This window comes from Kogia breviceps, chromosome 11, assembly GCF_026419965.1.
Source record: "Kogia breviceps isolate mKogBre1 chromosome 11, mKogBre1 haplotype 1, whole genome shotgun sequence".
NCBI lineage: Eukaryota > Metazoa > Chordata > Mammalia > Artiodactyla > Physeteridae > Kogia > Kogia breviceps.
Genome location: NC_081320.1, coordinates 44457256 through 44472352, shown reverse-complemented (window position 1 = coordinate 44472352; position 15097 = coordinate 44457256). Strand labels below are relative to the sequence as shown.

The 15097-nt window shown below is 41.4% G+C and overlaps 1 protein-coding gene across 3 annotated transcripts in view; it reads left to right on the top strand.

The window, feature by feature from the left end:
* The window catches only part of ANXA4 (annexin A4), a 70322-nt gene that overhangs the window by 35390 nt on the left and 19835 nt on the right, over nucleotides 1–15097 (top strand). For all 3 annotated transcript variants that reach the window (XM_067007451.1, XM_059079828.2, XM_067007450.1), the window contains 5 exons: nucleotides 1028–1122; nucleotides 6505–6618; nucleotides 7459–7549; nucleotides 9192–9271; nucleotides 10861–10917. In XM_067007451.1, the coding sequence (XP_066863552.1) occupies nucleotides 1028–1122; nucleotides 6505–6618; nucleotides 7459–7549; nucleotides 9192–9271; nucleotides 10861–10917 (437 nt within the window). The remainder of the gene's footprint in view (nucleotides 1–1027; nucleotides 1123–6504; nucleotides 6619–7458; nucleotides 7550–9191; nucleotides 9272–10860; nucleotides 10918–15097) is intronic.

Below are 15097 nucleotides of genomic sequence, written 5' to 3'. Positions count from 1 at the left end.
AATTCATGGTCAGTTTAAAAAGTTTCCTGATCAGAGATCAGGAAGGAGAGCTTAGAAAAGAAAAACACAAATACAGATCTTAAAATGCAGTGGATACAATGAGCAGCCAAGTTAAACCCTGTGAAGTGCCAAATCATTAATTAAAAGACGGGTTTGAACTGTTTTGAAACTCAGAGGAGACGATAAAGAGATAAAAGTGAGGAGAGAAAGGCAAGAACATGGAAGATAAATATGGGCGATCCAAAGACGGAAATTACTATGATCACTCACATTCATAGATAAGGAAATTAATGCTCAGAGAAGTTAACTCCTTCGTTTAGTGGCACATATATACAATGGAATATTACTCAGCCATAAAAAGAAACAAAATTGAGTTATTAGTAGTGAGGCTGATGGACCTAGAGTCTGTCGTACAAAGTGAAGTAAGTCAGAAAGAGAAAAAAAATACTGTATGCTAACGCATATATATGGAATCTAAAAAACAAAACAGTTCTGATGAACCTAGGGGCAGGACAGGAATAAAGATGCGGACATGGAAAATGCACTTGAGGACATGGAGAGAGGGAAGGGTAAGCTGGGATGAAGTGAGAGAGTGGCATGGACATATATACACTACCAAATGTAAAATAGATAGCTAGTGGGAAGCAGCTGCATAGCACAGGGAGATAAGCTCCATGCTTTGTGTCCACCTAGAGGGGTGGGAAAGGGAGAGTGGGAGGGAGGGGATATGGGGATATATGTATATGTATAGCTGATTCACTTTGTTATACAGCAGAAACTAACACACCATAGTAAAGCAACTATACTCCAATAAAGATGTATTTTAAAAAATAGCTAATGAAAGGAGAGACCAAGACTCTAATCTAGTGTTTGTTTTCCCTCCAAAATAGACAAAACCTCTGAACAAGAACTTCTTTTCTTAGAAAGCTCTCTGCATGTGTTTGGGTTACACCAGTGTCCACAGAGGAACCCATTTTCTCATTCCTCTCTCGAATCACACTCACTCTCTGTCTCCGCTCCACACCAGGCACGGATGAAGATGCCATCATCAACGTCCTGGCCTATCGCAACACAGCCCAGCGCCAGGAAATCAGGACTGCCTACAAGACCACCATCGGCAGGGTAGGTGGCAGCTCTCTGGCTTGACAAGGGGCCTGTCAGCAGTAGGGGAGCAGGGGCCCCTTCCTTCTTGAATCCTGAAGTAGTAGCCCTTGGTTTTTAAAAGATGGATCCTTTGCCTTGTTTAAAGATGTTCTTGAAAAAAACAAACAAACAAAAAACAGTTTCAACACGTTCAAGATTTCCTCCACTGTCCATAGCCAGAAGTGATTTCAGGGAGCACTTGACTCACAAAATTCAAGGCTAAGTTTAGTCTCTTCCCCCACAAGTCCTTTCAGGGACTTGGTTGTGGAATGGACTCAGCCCCCTGCCCTTTGGAGCACTGGGCAGGGCTCAGCTTTCAGTGTTGCTTCCCTTGGCCTTTCCTTTAGGCCACTTGCGAATGAAGATCCTCCAAACTGACTAAAATGTTTAAATCCAGTTTGTTCTAAATAGGTTCTCTGAGGATTTAGGGTCTATCCAACTCTTCTACATAAACCCATTTGTAGTATATATTCATTCCTTTGAATGATCCTTAATTGAGAGCCATCCCCTCCAGTTCTAGAATGGGGCTGTGTGTGTGTGTTTGTGTGTGTGTGTGTATGTATTTTAGTGACTTATGCATTCAAAGGTGGTTCACTCACCATGTTTTCCCCTTCCTCTTTGAATCCCACACCCCTGAGCAACCCTGTCTCAGTCTCGTTTTCAACAGCTCACTTACCAGAGTCATTCACCCAATCTTTCCACATCACTGGAAGCCCATCTGTGTGATTAGAGAATCTTTTTATTGAGGAAATGTTATCAATGAGTGCTTCCAGGTCTCAGAGTGCTGTTAACTCCATGATAAGTATTTCTATTCTTGGATATTTTATAAAAGCTAGTCAGACAGGCTGCCTCTCAAAGACGGGCATTAAGCTGCTGGGTGGGGCATGGCTGGCTCAGCATCTACATGCAAACCTTGACTGGGCACCAGTGGGATTCCTCCCTCAGATTGCTCAGAGTATCTTCTGGGTATTTTAAGCTCTTCTCCATCCCCAAAGAAATTTAATGAACATGCATGAGATGTGTGAAGAAAAAATATTTTTGGATGCAGCCAAATCAGTTATAATGGGGAAGTTTATAGCAATACAATCCTACCTCAAGAAACAAGAAGAATCTCAAATAAACAATCTAACCTTACACCTAAAAGAACTAGAGAAAGAAGAACAAACAAAACCCAAAGTTAGCAGAAGGAAAGAAGTCATAAAGATCAGAGCAGAAATAAATGAAATAGAAACAAAGAAAACAATAGCAAAGATCAATAAAGCTAAAAGCTAGTTCTTCGAGAAGATAAACAAAATTGATAAACCATTAGCCAAACTCATCAAGAAAAAGAGGGAGAGGACTCAAATCAATAAAATTAGAAATGAAAAAGGAGAAGTTACAACAGACACCGCAGAAATACAAAGCATCTGAAGAGACTACTACAAGCAACTCTATGCCAATAAAATGGACAACATGGAAGAAATGAACAAATTCTTAGAAAGGTATAACCTTCCAAGACTGAACCAGGAAGAAATAGAAAATATGAACAGACCAATCACAAGTAATGAAATTGAAACTGTGATTAAAAGTCTTCCAACAAACAAAAGTCCAGGACCAGATGGCTTCACAGGTGAATTCTATCAAACATTTGGAAAAGAGCTAACACCCATCCTTCTCTAACTCTTCCAAAAAATTGCAGAGGAAGGAACACTCCCAAACTCATTCTAGGAGACCACCATCACCCTGATACCAACACCAGACAAAGATACTCCAAAAAAAGAAAACTACAGGCCAATATCACTGATGAACATAGATGCAAAAACCTCAACAAAATACTAGCAAACAGAAGCCAACAACACATTGAAAGAGTCATACACCATGATCAAGTGGAATTTATCCCAGGGATGCAAGGATTCTTCAATATATGCAAATCAATCAATGTGATACACCATATTAACAAATTGAAGAATAAAAACCATATGATCACCTCAATAGATGCAGAAAAAGCTTTTGACAAAATTCAACACCAATTTATGATAAAAACTCTCCAGAAAGTGGGCATAGAGGGAACCTACCTCAACATAATAAAGCCCATATACGACAAACCCACAGCAAACATCATTCTCAATGGTGAAAAACTGAAAGCATTTCCTCTAAGATCAGGAATGAGACAAGGATGTCCACTCTCCCCACTATTATTCAACATAGTTTTGGAAGTCCTAGCCACGGCAATCAGAGAAGAAAAAGAAGTAAAAGGAATACAGATTGGAAAAGAAGTAAAACAGTCACTGTTTGCAGATGACATGATACTATGCATAGAGAATCTTAAAAATGCCACCAGAAAGCTACTAGAGCTAATCAATGAATTTGGTAAAGTAGCAGGATACAAAATTAATGCACAGAAATCTCTTGCATTCCTATACACTAATGATGAAAAATCTGAAAGAGCATTTAAGGAAACACTCTCATTTACCATTGCAACAAAAAGAATAAAATACCTAGGAATAAACCTACCTAGGGAGACAAAAGACCTGTATGCAGAAAACAATAAGACACTGATGAAAGAAATTAAAGTTGATGGAGAGACATACCATGTCCTTGGATTCGAAGAATCCATATTGTGAAAATGACTATACTACCCAAAGCAATCTACAGATTCAAAGCAATCCCTATCAAATTTTTTACAGAACTAGAACAAATAATCTTAAAATTTGTATGGAGACACAAACGACCTCGAATAGCCCAAGCAGTCTTGAGGGAAAAAAACGGAGCTGGAGGAATCAGACTCCCTTACTTCAGACTATACTACAAAGCTACAGTAGTCAAGACAATATGGTACTGGCACAAAAACAGCAACATAGATCAATGGAACAAGGTAGAAAGCCCAGAGATAAAGCCACACACCTATGGTCAACTAATCTATGACAAAGGAGGCAAAGATATACAATGGAGAAAAGACAGTCTCTTCAATAAGTGGTGCTGGGAAAACTGGACAGCTACATGTAAAAGAATGAAATTAGAACACTCCCTAACTCCATACACAAAAATAAACTCAAAATGGATTAGAGACCTAAATGTAAGACCAGACACTATAAAACTCTTAGAGGAAAACATAGGAAGAACACTCTTTGACATAAATCACAGAAAGATGTTTTTTGATCCACATCCTAGAGTAATGGAAATAAAAACAAAAATAAACAAATGGGACCTAATGAAACTTCAAAGCTTTTGCAAAGCAAAGGAAACCATAAACAAGACGAAAAGACAACCCTCAGAATGGGAGAAAATATTTGCAAAACAAATCAATGGACAAAGGATTAATCTCCAAAATATATAAACAGCTCATGCAGCTCAATATTAAAGAAACAAACAACCCAATCCAAAAATGGGCAGAAGATCTAAATAGACATTTCTCCAAAGAAGACATACAGATGGCCAAGAAGCACATGAAAAGCTGCTCAACATCACTAATGATTAGAGAAATGTAAATCAAAACTACAATGAGGTATCACCTCATACCAGTTAGAATGGGCATCATCAGAAAATCTACAAACAACAAATGCTGGAGAGAGTGTGGAGAAAAGGGAACCCCCTTGCACTGCTGGTAGGAATGTAAATTGATGCAGCCACTATGGAGGTTCCTTAAAAAACTAAAATAGAATTACTATATGACCCAGCAATTCCACTACTGGGCATATACCCAAAGAAAACCATAATTCAAAAAGATACATGCACCCCAATGTTCATTGCAGCACTATTTACAATAGCCAGGTCATGGAAGCAACCTAAGTGCCCATCGACAGATGAATGGATAAAGAAGATGTGGTACATATATACAATGGAATATTACTCAGCCATTAAAAGGAACGAAATTGGGTCATTTGTAGAGACGTGGATGGATGTAGAGACTGTCATACAGAGTGAAGTAAGTCAGAAAGAGAAAAACAAATATCGTATATTAACGCATGTATGTGGAACCTAGAAAAATGATACAGATAAACCGGTTTGCAGGCTAGAATTTGAGACACAGATGTAGAGAACAAACGTATGTACACCAAGGGGGGGGGGAACCGCGGGGGGGTGGGGATGGTGGTGTGCTGATTTGGGCGATTGGGATTGACATGTATACACTGATGTGTATAAAATTGATGACTAATAAGAACCTGCTGTATAAAAAAAGAAAAATGCGGTTGATATAATTCCATTTTTGTGGGTTAAAAAAATGTCTAGTAAAAACTCATGGAGTTGTTTACACTTGAGAAAAAAAAAGAAATTAGTCCTTTGTCCAAATAATTGCATTTCTTTTTAATCATTGAGCGTTAAAAAATAATCATGAATGATCACAAGGATGCAGCTAAATGCCTGTTTAGAAGAATAGTAGAAGAATAGAACGGGGGTCTTATTAAAGAAATTATAGGGCTTCCCTGGTGGCGCAGTGGTTGGGAGTCCGCCTGCCGATGCAGGGGACACGGGTTCGTGCCCCGGTCCGGGAGCATCCCACATGCCGCGGAGCGGCTGGGCCCGTGAGCCATGGCCGCTGAGCCTGCGCGTCTGGAGCCTGTGCTCTGCAACGGGAGAGGCTGCAACAGTGAGAGGCCCGCGTACTGCAAAAAAAAAAAAAAAATTATATAGCCTCTACATATGGAAATTTCTGCAGCTGTTAAAAATGTTGTAGGTAAATACTGACTTGGAAATTCATTCAGGGTATATTGTTAAGTGAGCGAATACACTGATCTTGGAACCCTTTTACACTCAAATTATTGAGAACTTTTTTGTTTTTGTGGGTTACATCTATTGATGTTAACCATTTTAAAAATTAAAACTTAATTTAAATTAAGGACATTTAAAAATAGACATTTGTTAACTTATTTTAAAAACTATAAAAACATATTACATGTTAACATAAATAACGATTTTAGGAAAAATAGCTTTATATTCCAAAAGAAAAAAAAATTAGTGAGAAGATTGGCATTCTTTTAACATTTTGCAAATCTCTTTAATGTCTGCTTAATGGAATAACCTGGATTCTCATATCTGTTTCTGCATTCTACTTGTTGTGATATGTGGTTTTGTTTGAAGTAGGAAGGAAAGCTGGTCTTGTATAGATAGGTCGTTGGGAAAGGGAGGAGTATTTTAATAGCCTTTTCACATAACTGTAGATCTGTAGACGTAGCGAGCAGCCTTTGGAAAGCTTCCCTGGACAACTGTGAGAGGATGAGAGTGTAAAGTCAGATCCCAGCATCTTAGTGTTATTACGAAGATGGTTTCGCGCACACCAGCCCCTGAAAGGGTCTTGGAGACCCCAGCCGGCCCTGGACCCCACTGAGTGTGACTGGTTTCCGTTACTGTAGCAGTTAAGCAGCGTGCTTTCTTGTGTCCCAGGACCTGATGGACGACTTGAAGTCAGAACTGAGTGGCAACCTCGAGCAGGTGATCTTGGGGATGATGACGCCCACGGTGCTGTACGACGTGCAGGAGCTGCGAAAGGCCATGAAGGTTCGTGGTCCTCCCCCCTGCTCTCCGTGCTGTTTGTGTAAATGCTGGCTGCTGGTGGGCTTTCTCAAGAAACAGTGATAGAGGCCTCCTGAAGAGTGGGGAGGAGGAGGTATAGGAGAAAGATTTTCCTGCATTTATGACAACTTGAAAACATGACATTGCATTCTGGCCACTGTAATTTAAACGTTGTTTCCCCAGAAGTTAAGGAATCATTTGTTCTTTCCTGTGGCTCACTGGGGACTGATTAAACTTGTGCTTTTGGTGCAGCTCCAGAAGCTTTCTTGCTGTATTAGCTACTTTTGAGATATGAAGCTTTTGACTGACATCTTGGGGGCCTCTCGGTCTGCTCAGAACTGGTAAAGTGTTCTCAGCTTCCCTAGATGCTGGATCCACTGTGCCCTCTTCCAGGGTCTGCCGATTGTTAATGACCAAGTATGAAATTCAAATACAACTACCCTCCTCCACCATGTCAATAAATACTCAGCCTCATGGAAGGTTCTGGGCTAGACTCTGGAAAAACAAAGAGATAACAGCCTTTGCCAGAAGATTCTGCCCTGCAAAGGAAAAGTACAGGGGAGGGCAAGGAAAGACAGCCCCCAGAGGGCAGAAACAGTCCCTAACCAACACATAGAAACAGCCCATAAGTGTATGTTATGACTAATAATGATTATAGTAAACATGTTGGAATTTGGGTCAGACAGTTAAAAAGGAGCAAGTCCTGTTGCTAGAACTTGGTGAGTTGTTTTTATTCTCTGCAGATTCCTGGTTATATTCCTCTTGCGTCTGCGACCCAACTTGGTAAACTGACTCATAGGCCTCTCCTCTGGGTTTCGCATTTAGGGAGCAGGCACGGATGAGGGCTGCCTGATTGAGATCCTGGCCTCCCGGATGCCCGAGGAGATCCGGCGCATAAACCAGACCTACCAGCTGCGTATGTAGCATCCTCAGTGGCCCTGGCTGAGGGCCTCTTCTCTGAGACCTAGACTAAAAGCAGGTGGTCACCCACTGAAACACTGACCATGAGGGATCCTCAGTTCCAAGCTCTGCCTTCAGGCAGATCCCTGTCTACACGATTGACTGTTGGCTTTTCAAGACTTGTCAGGTGCACCTGCCACTCTGCTTAGGCTCCCCAGGGTTTTGTTACCCTGAAAGCTGGGAAAGGGTTCCTTGTTATCAAGCAGAGAATCAGAGGTGCTTGTTCAAAAGTGGTGGTGCCATTGAATCTTAGCATTCCAGGGAATGGCCTGCAGGAGCAGTCTTGCCCAACTTCTTACCTTCAGACTGGACTATAGGTCCTGCAGCCACCTCACAGGGATAGCCACTTACTCCCCCCTTAACACTCTGCAGAGAACAATACATGCCTTTAAAAGATGCCTACCTTTTTACCCTAAGAATATAATAAAAACGCACAAAGGTTTAGATCCCACAGCATTGCTTATGTTAGCTTGAAATGTCCAACAGGTTTGGCTAAACAAAATATGGCACACCCACACCATGTAGTCATCAAAACATATATATATATATATATATATATATATATATATATATATATTTTTTTTTTTTTTTTTTTTTTTTTTTTTTTTTTGCGGTATGCGGGCCTCTCACTGTTGTGGCCTCTCCCGTTGCGGAGCACAGGCTCCGGACGCGCAGGCCTAGCGGCCATGGCTCACGGGCTTAGTTGCTCCGCGGCATGTGGGATCTTCCCGGACCAGGGCACGAACCCGTGTCTCCTGCATCGGCAGGCGGATTCTCAACCACTGCGCCACCAGGGAAGCCCTCAAAACATATATTGAAGGATATTATTAAAGTACAATAAGTGGTATGGCGTATTGATAAGTGGAAAAGACACATCATAAAATGGGATGCTATGATCCCATTTTTCAAAGAAAGAAAAAGAATATGTGTATATGGGGGGAAATGAGGAAGGATATTCACCAAACTGTTATCAATGATTATTATTTCTGGGTGATTAGATTCACGATGAGGTTTTCTTTTCCTCCCTTCATTTTACTTAGTTATTGTTTCCTAAGTTTTCTGTAATAAACATGTACACCTTGATAGAAAGAAAACCAAACCGTAAGAGTTTTTTGGTAAGTGTTCGGATCAGGAGATTCTAAACCTCGGGAGGCTGGTTCTAGCGCTGGCTCCCCACGTCTGCCGAATACAGGACTTCTCCCTGTGGACAGTCCCCTGCTTGTCCCCAAACACAGGTTCAGAAACCCCACTCGGTTTGCCTTTCCACGGGCCGCTTAGCTGCTTCTCTGCGTCACTGCAAACCATGTTCAGGACAAACCCCTGGACGGTAGGAACCACAGAGTGAGGATCACAGCCCGGCCTTCTCAACTGCCCAGTTCAAGAGAAAAGAGCATCTCATTTCCCCTCTAATGACAAGCTAAACTTGTCTTGACCATTTTACCAGAGTTCAGTTTTGGGAAAACTGTGTGTGGGCTGAAAAACCTCACGAGGAGCTGCTTCAGTAGACAAGTCCTGAAGAGGGTGGAAGGCTCTGGGGTGTGACGCGGTGCCGGGCAGGGTTCTTTACTCTTACGTCGCTGATTTTACTCTCTTGCTAGAATATGGGCGGAGCCTTGAAGATGACATTCGCTCTGACACGTCGCTCATGTTCCAGCGCGTGCTGGTGTCTCTGTCCGCTGTGAGTCGCTCCCTCCTTTGGTGGGTGGGGGTGGGGGTGGGTGTTATTGAGACACTTATTCTCTACCCACTTTTCCAGCCTTTCTCATCCTTTCAACCTCCCAAATGGGAATATTCCCCTGTGTTTTTCTTGGGTCTCTGTTATTTTATCCTCTCTCCTTTAAAGACTCTGGCTAGTCGTGTAGGCCCATTTGTTCTCATTTATACTTACAAGCACCTGATACATGCCAGGTGCTCTTTTTTTTGTTTGTTTTAAGGTTGTTCTTTTTTTTTTTGATGTGGACCATTTTTAAAGTCTTTATTGAATTTGTTACAATATTGCTTCTGTTTTATGTTTCGGTTTTTTTGGCCACGTGAGGCATGTGGGATCTTAGCTCCGACCAGGAATTGCACCTGCAACCCCTGCATTGGAAGGCGAAGTCTTAAGCACTGGACTGCCAGGGAAGTCCCAGGAAGAGTAATGTTATAGCGATATGTTAGGTGAATTGAACCAGAGGCGGGGAGCCCAGGCAGGAGGTTACCTCGGTATTCCAGATACCGTGAAAAAAGCAGGTCTGGGCTAGTGTGGGAGCAGGGGTGCCAGAAAAGAGAGATGGATTTGCAAGACATTTCACATGGCTTCACAATTTAATCTTTATCCCTGACCTCCTTCCTGAGTGTGAGACTCTCATTTCTCACTGCTTTTTGCGTGTTTACTGTTGGATATTCTGACAGCACCTCAACTCAGTCCTCCTAAACTAAACCTGAACTCATTTTCCCTCCAAACCAGCTCTTCTTCCTGGCTCGTCTTTTTCTATCCACACTGTTGCTGTTCTTCCAACAACCAAAGCAGAACCCCAGAAATCATCTCCAACTCCCACTTCGCTCTGTCTCTGATATTTACTTAATAATGCCAGCCTGTTTTTCTTACTTACTACCCATTTTTTCTTTTCCTCTCAGATTTACCGCTGCAGAGCCATGCCTAGATCATAGCATACTGAGACAGCATAGTAATAAAATAGCATAACAAACCAGAGGAAAGTAGCCTGTTTTGCCATTCTTTGGCATTCCTCCAAGGCTTTAGTCCCGCCTTCCTGGTGAGATGGTGTTGGTGAGGGATGGGGCACTTTCAGGTGCTCCTCAAGCCCCCACCATCGGCCCCAGAGTCTCTTGATTCTCCTGTCTTTCCAGCTCCTATCTGGCAGAATTGAGCAGTGTACATTTGCCAGTTAGGAAGGCATAAGTCAGCAGGGAAGACACAGGAGTGGGGGGAGGGAAGGAAGGAGGAGAGAACTGTCCCAGAGGGAGCAGTCACCAGGCCATATTTGTCCTCCTGCCCCTTCAACTGGCAGAGACACCCACACAACATCAGGGAGCCACACCGAGCTTGCCCTCTGCTTGGTCAGCTCAGAACTCTGGGAATATCGCAAGCACGTTCAAAGACATCTGTCCTTTCTCCCTAAGCTGGACTCAGGACCCCTTCTGTCTAAGTACCATGTCTTGGGTTCCCACACCTTCTGTCTTATCAGAGCTCCCAAATCTTCATGGATCCACTCTCAGTCTCTTCGGTTTGTTTTTCTTATGCTCAGGGTTTGTTTTTCTCATCCTCAGGGTGGCAGGGATGAAGGAAATTATCTGGATGATGCTCTCGTGAGACAGGATGCCCAGGTCAGTAGAACTGCAGCTTCTTTCTTCTCTTTTGCCAATAAGACAGGCCCTAGTTGGTGGACACCCTATTATAGTCCAATGTATATTGGCCAGGCTGGAATGTGTTATGAAAAAAGATTCCCACAGATGATCTTTAATAGCAGAAGTTTCTTGCAGAGATACCATGGGCTTGGGGGTAGTTTAGGGCATCATTTTATAAGCATCCCTGGGTTCCAGATTTCCTAACATTGGGACCATGGTGTGGCTGCCCCCACAGAACCATGGAGTGTCTTCTGAATTACTTGGCGATAAAGGGACCTGCCTTTGCTGACCTCTCACTTTTACTTCCCCAAAGAGAACATTTCATACAACCTATGTAAAACAGCTTGGCACAGCGGGTACCATGTTGGGTAAAACTAATACCAAACCCCAAGAGGCAATTGCTTCCCTGTTACCCAGCCCTCTGATGGCTGCCCTGGCACCAACCCCTGTTCTATTTACTGTAGCCAGATAACACTAATAATAATAGCTAATAAAAACTGGGTCCTTACCAGGTACCAAACACTGTTCTAAGCTCATCACATGAAGTATGTCATTGAATCTTTGCAATAACCCTATGAAGTAAGTATTGCTATCTCCATCTTATAGGCAAGGAAATTGAGGCTCAGAGAAGTCAAGTTCCTTGCTCAAGTTCACCCAGATAATAAATGGCAGAACTGGGATTTGAGTCAGGCAGTTTGGATCTAGAATCTGTACTGTTAACCAAAATAGAACCTTACAGAGAGATCGGTCCCATTCAGTATGTGAGGTATGAACCACTAGGGATTCCGTAGGAAAAAGCCTTTTACCTTCACTAGAAGGGAGAGGAGTATATGAGTCCTAAGAGTTCTGAGGATTCAGGGAGGCCCATCCCATAATGAGATACAGGAAATTGCCTTCAACCCAGAAGCTTTGAGGAGGGAGAGGTATTGAAAACACTGTATCTCCCGGATGCATATGTGAATTTCATCTACCTCAAGGCGAGCATTTTGGGGCATAATGGAAGGAACCTCCACAGCCCAGGTGAATCATGAATTTAAATGGAGAGTTAGTGAGCAATTTATTCCTGCCATATATATATATATATATATATATATATATATATATATATATATATATATATATACATATATACCCACTCTCACCTTTTTGTGGGTTTACTAGGTGCTAGGCATTGTGTTAACTACTTTACATTTCTTCCTTACAACAAATCTGTGAAGTAGATGTTACTACTTCTGTTTTATAGATTAGGAGACAGATGCACAGATGTAAATAACTTGTATAACATCACATAGGTGGTGGAATTGTGCTCTTTGAATCCAGGTCTGTTTGATTTTTTTAAAACCATGCAACTCATATTATAAAGCTATAGTAATCAAAAAAGTATGGTATTGGCATTAAAACAGACATACAGATCAAGGGAACAGAATACAAAACTGAGAAATAAACCCATGCATTAATTTATGACAAAGCAGCCAAGAATATACAATGGGCAAAAGAGTCTCTTCGATAAATTTTGTTGGGAAAACTGAACAGCCATAAACAAAAGAATGAAACTGGACCACTACCTTACACCATACACAAAAATTCACTCAAAATGAATTAAAGACTTGAAAGTAAGACCTGAAACCATAAAGCTCCTAGAAGAAAACATAGGTGATAAGCTACTTGATATGGGTTTTAGCAATAATTATTTTAATCTGACACCAAAGCAAAAGCAACAGAAGCAAAAATAAACAAGTAGGACTACATCAAACTAAAAAGCTTCTGCACAGCAAAAGAAACCATCAACAAAATGAAAGAGCAACATACTAAATGAGAGAAAATACTTGCAAATCATATATCTAATAAAGGGTTAATATCTAAAATATATAAAGAATTCATACAACTCAATAGCAAAAACCCAAACAATGCAATTTTAAAATGGGCAGAAGATCTGAATAGACATTTTTCCAAAGACATACAGATGACCAACAGACACATGAAAAGATGCTCAACATCACTAGACATCAGGGAAATGCAAATCAAAACCACAGTGAGATATCACCTCACTCCTGTCAGAATGGTTGTCATCAAAAAGACAACATATAACAACTGTTGGCAAGGATGTGAAGAAAAGAGAACCCTCATGCACTGTTGTGGGAATGTAAATTGGTGCAGCCACTATGGAAAACAGTATGGAGTTTCCTCAAAAAATATTTAAAAATAGAACTACCTCGTGATGCAGCAATTTCACTTCTGGTATTTACCCCTCAAAAATGAAAACACTGACTCAAAAACATATATGCATTCCCTTGTTCATTGAAGCATTATTTACAATAGCCAAGATATGGAAGCAACCTAAGTGCCCATCAATAGATGAATGGATAAAGAAATTGTGGTATATATGTACAATGGAATAATGCTAGTCAGCCATAAAAAAAGGATGAAATCTTACCATTTGCAACAATGTGGATGGACCTTGAGGGCATTATGCTAAGTGAAATAAGTCAGAAAGAGAGAGACAAATACTGTATGATCTCACCTATATGTGGAATCTAAACAGACAAACAACAACCAAAAAAAAAACAAGCTCATAAATACAGAGAACAGATTGGTGGTTGCCAGAGGCAGGGGTGGAGGTGGGCAAAATGGGTGAAGGGGGTCAAAAGGTACAGACTTAGTTATAAAATAAGTAAGTCATAAGGATATAACATACATCACGGCGACTGCAGTTAATAACACTGTATTGTGTACTTGAAAGTTCCAAAGAGAAAAAGATCTTAAAAGTCCTCATCATAAGAAAAAAAAATTTGTTAGCTATGTATGGTGCCAGATGATTACTAGATTCATTGTGATGATCATTTCTCAATACATACAAATATCAAATCATTATGTTTTACCCTTGAAACTAAATATGTCAATTATACCTAAATTTTAAAAAAATACACACAACAAAAACCATGCAATTCAACAAATACTTGAGAGTTCTTCAAGGAGCACAGTTCTCCTTGGAAGTGACCAGATGAAAAGGTGCTTCCAAACAAACCTGGGCTGGGAGAGTTGGAAGGAGTAGAACTCAGAATAGGGTTTTTCTGGATCCTCCAAGTCTTACAAAGAGGCAAGGAATTTAAGAACAACTCTAGTCAAGGCTTCAGCTCTTCTTCCAAGATAAGACAGTAGGAAAACCTGGTCAACCTTCCCTCTTTAACGTACGTCAGCCGTAAGGGATATCTGCAAACTTTGGGTATTATAGCTGAATTTTGATGTAGGAAAGTAAATGAGTTTGAGATGAAAATAATTATCAGAACAAGTGGAATTAGCTAGTAATTTATTATCAAAGGCAGAAATTTTAAAGTATAGAGAGGCTATTATCTAAAACTCCAATTTTATCTATTCTTGGTATGAAAACTGCATTGAAGGAAATAGCAGGCAGTATTCAGAATTCCTACTTTTAAAAGAAATTTGTAATATATTAATGCCACATTAAAAATGCCCCTTGGAGCTTTGTTAGAAGATGGCACATATTTGATTCCCTTCTGAAAAACAAACAAACCAGGAAATACAAAAATAGAGAAAAATCTGCATCAACACTGGAAACTGTGGAGGAGGGCCATTAAAATGCCAGATGGGGCTTCCCTGGTGGCGCAGTGGTTGAGAGTCCGCCTGCCGATGCAGGGGACACGGGTTCGTGCCCCAGTCCGGGAAGATCCCACATGCCGGGGAGCGGCTGGGCCCGTGAGCCATGGACGCTGAGCCTGCGCGTCCGGAGCCTGTGCTCCGCAATGGGAGAGGCCACAACAGCGAGAGGCCCGCGTATCACAAATAAATAAATAAATAAATAAATAAATAAAATAAAATGCCAGATGGGCAGCAAAGCTGGGCCAGAGATGCAGGAGAGCCATTCCTGCCCCAGAAAAGATGCTAACACACACACACACACACACACACACACACACACACACACACACCCTGCCCCCGCTGGAAATAGACACAGTGGCTTCCTGCAAATGGGGTAACTCCTCAGGGAAGACTTGGGCTGTGTCTCAGGTGCCTCCACTGGACCAGCAGCATGTCCTCCTGTTTGAAATTCATCCAAATGAAAAGTGAGGAGCTCAAAGAAGAATCCACTTCACCTTGTTCTGGGGGAAAAACCAGGTCTGGATATACTGTTCATCATTTC